Source organism: Gavialis gangeticus, unplaced genomic scaffold (genome assembly GCF_001723915.1).
Source record: "Gavialis gangeticus isolate Ggan-Ray unplaced genomic scaffold, GavGan_comp1, whole genome shotgun sequence".
NCBI lineage: Eukaryota > Metazoa > Chordata > Crocodylia > Gavialidae > Gavialis > Gavialis gangeticus.
Genome location: NW_017728997.1, coordinates 310,130 through 313,449, shown reverse-complemented (window position 1 = coordinate 313,449; position 3,320 = coordinate 310,130). Strand labels below are relative to the sequence as shown.

Below are 3,320 nucleotides of genomic sequence, written 5' to 3'. Positions count from 1 at the left end.
CTGGCAATGATGAAGCTTTCTGAAACAGCAAGATGTCATATACAGCTGCAGGAAACCACTGTGTGGAACCATGGAGGTGTGTCAGCTGGTGGCTGCCACTTTGATATCAATGACACCACATCTCTTGTCAGCTGCACAGGACTGCAGCTGTGCTCTGGCTAAGCAGAAAAACACCACCCTTTGAAGTACAAGCCACAGCAAGCAGCTGAGTAGTTCTTTCTTAATTCAAAAAAACAGCTGAGACCTGAACAGCTTGAGAAAGACGTGGGCATGAAAAGCCTGGGTTCGACCGTACTCTACCCTCTGCTTGCTGCTGTTCTGTACTATAAATACTTGGCCCAAACTTCATTTCTGGCTCCAGGATGAACAAGCTTGCTTTCTTTTCTGCAGCTGGCTGTGCCAATAAAAGTGGGAACATCAGTCCTGAGTGCACAGCAGGCATCAGTGGATCCAATCAGGGAGTTAGTTGCCAAATGACTTCTGTCTGCTCATTCACAACAGATTTCTTTCTACTGTATGAACTTATTTGACAGAGTGACCAGTCACTAGGGTTTCTCTCAACAGGCTGCTTGCCCAGCTTTTATCCATTTGCCTGATGTCTCAATTCCACCTGCCTTCAGCTCCTCACAGAGTAGTCAAATGAACAGAAGGATAACAATGTCTGACTATGTCTGAATTCCTTCAGTGATGGGATTACAGGGCCACAAGAGTCCTGCTCCCTTTGGCCCTCCATTAAGAGGGCCTGAAGCAAGCATGCACTCCCAGAATATCTTTGTGGAGCTCAGATGGGCTGGTCCTCTCACAGTAAAACTTGTGGCACCATGAGAAAAACCTTAAAGGAGCAGTTGAAGACACCAAAATCATCCAATTAAAACAGGTTTTATTATGAAATGACAGAGAAAAATCATATTCAAACAAAAAAAGGACACCTCTAGTCTGTATAATTAGTAAAATTCAGTTAAGTAGCTTACACTTAGTCACAATGAAAATTAAACAACTTACGTTTCTAAGAGAAAGCTTCTGTCTCTCTTTGACTGTCAACAGTTTTAATATCCCAGGAACATGTTTCCCTTCCTGACCCTGCCTACTCTTTTATCTTCCTTTAATAATTACAGTATCCTTTCTATGTTTCAGTCACTTGCTCCTGTGCCATTAACTTTTTGATGAATGGAGGGATGTAGCCTATTTGCCTTTAGTTTATTGGAAGATGCACACACGCTATAGTAACTCCGCAGCTCACATTTGCATCTTTCACCTCCATTCTCTGACTGTTGTAATAAAAGAAGTCAACAGTGAAATCAGTTCCTTTCAGCTACCTACTGTCATAGGATATATTTCCTATAATCACATTTACCATCCATTCTATTTCCTATGACATAAATTATTGAAAATTCATAAACATCTGTCACATCTGTCCCCTCTCAATGCTCACAGGACCCAATCCCATGGGACAGCAGTGTAGAGCTAGCTATACCACCTTCATGCTCCTTTGTGATTCCCTTACTGCAGGGCAATCCCTTTCTGGCCTTTTAATTTCTGTATGTATAAACCATGTTGATTTACTGGAGCCCTAAATCAATTAGATTTGGTGCACAAGAAATGTTATTTTTGAAGAGGTTTTTGTTTCTGATCAAGCTTTATGATGCTATCAGGTTTCTGAAGAGCAACTTCACAGAACAGCCTCTTCATCACTAGATATTGGATTCTGTTTATAAATGTCCTAGTGCTAAAAGGTTCACTTTTGCAAGTTCAGAATTTAAACTGCAGTGAGAAACATATGTGAAGGTCATTATAATGGTTGTCAAACACCTTACCAGGGCTAAAGAGGACTATAGCTTTAAGGTATGCATACTCATATCCATCAATATCAAGCTTGGCCATGCTGTTACAGAACTCCTGAAGTTTCCAGATGTGTTCCATGACTTGTTTTATTCTGTCTCCAGAAAGCTTATCTAGAAATAGACATTACATGCATTCTTAAGAGAGCTCAAATGCATTTGAATCATTAAACAAACCCACATCCATGCCCCTATTGTAACAGATCACAAGAAATATGAAACTACTCTAATTGCACTACACTTTTTTAACCACATACAAGTATTTTGTGGATAACTGATGCCTGTGGAAGTAAGCATTCAGTAAGCCAGAATCAAGTATACTAGTGGCAAACAGAAGGGAAGCTTGGTCACATAGTTCTGCCAATACATTCTGACCTTCAACATCTTTGTTAGTCTGGTGATGGACCTGTCCTGAGCAGAGACAAAATAAACAGTGATTTGTGTTGGAAGAAGGATAAATTTGTGGAAGCCTTGGTGCACACTACCATTTTTTTTAAATATGTGACTCAATCAGGATCTTGCTGATTCTAGTAGTGAAAGGCCAGTGTAATAACGACTGTGTCACTTTTCCCATTATCTCTGCCTTTCAAAATAAATGGTGGAAAATTAACTTAGTTATACACAGGTCAATCCCTCTGCTTTTGAGATTATGGCATCCTTTGTATTGATGGCCTTTCTTTGTCAAAATGTTGATTCAAAAAGTCCTACACCATTACAAATTTTCTGAAGTTCAACTAAGCTTTAGTTGAGCCCTAAGAGAAGGGAAGAAAGGACTACTACTTTGGTAAGAAAATAAAAACCTACCCTTTTTTTTTGTCTTACTGCATATTTGTGGACTGGTCAAAGCAATATAAAAGTCAGAGCCATGGAATTACATTACAAATCTCAAGACCCATAATTACCATAAATGCACTTCAGAGATAAAATCAGATCAAGACATCCACACATACACACACTCTTTAGAAAGTGATCATGCTTGAGATACTAATGATTAAAGGCACATAACAGTTCAGAAAATGGAAAGACAGTGACCTACATGTGAAAAGCAGACAAATACAGGGGGATCCAGTGGAGATGACAGTCATATTAACCTCCCTATTACTAACAAAGACTTTAAAGTTAAAAATAAGAGGTATGCTCCTTAAATGTAGCATGTATAAAACCACAGAGAATTAGAAGAGATCTTACCTGGAATATGGATAGGTTAAAGACGATGTTCAGTAGGCTACCCTGCAAAATGTAAAATTCTGACCATAGTGAAGTCAGTAAATTGGAACATAATTTATAAATATAATAAGTAACTGAAAAATACATTTTAAAATTGATAAAAGGAAGTCTAACATGTGGAATCCATTGACAGAAAACATGGAGACAAAGTGAAATATTATTTAAAAAATGCACATGTGTATGTATATAATAAGAAAATCCAGCTACATTATATTACAAAGAATACAGGCCTGTGCGCTATAGGGTGTATAGCAT

The 3,320-nt window shown here is 38.5% G+C and overlaps 1 protein-coding gene across 5 annotated transcripts in view; it reads right to left on the bottom strand.

Annotated features, from left to right (window-relative positions):
• The window catches only part of NR2C2 (nuclear receptor subfamily 2 group C member 2), a 98,096-nt gene that overhangs the window by 12,470 nt on the left and 82,306 nt on the right, over positions 1-3,320 (bottom strand). For 3 of the 5 annotated variants that reach the window (XM_019504644.1, XM_019504645.1, XM_019504646.1), the window contains exon 12: positions 1,815-1,952. In XM_019504644.1, coding sequence (XP_019360189.1) covers positions 1,815-1,952 — 138 coding nt within the window. Of the gene's footprint in view, positions 1-1,002; positions 1,953-3,320 lie in introns of all 5 variants that reach the window. The other 2 variants (XR_002095261.1, XR_002095260.1) reach the window with 2 other exon arrangements.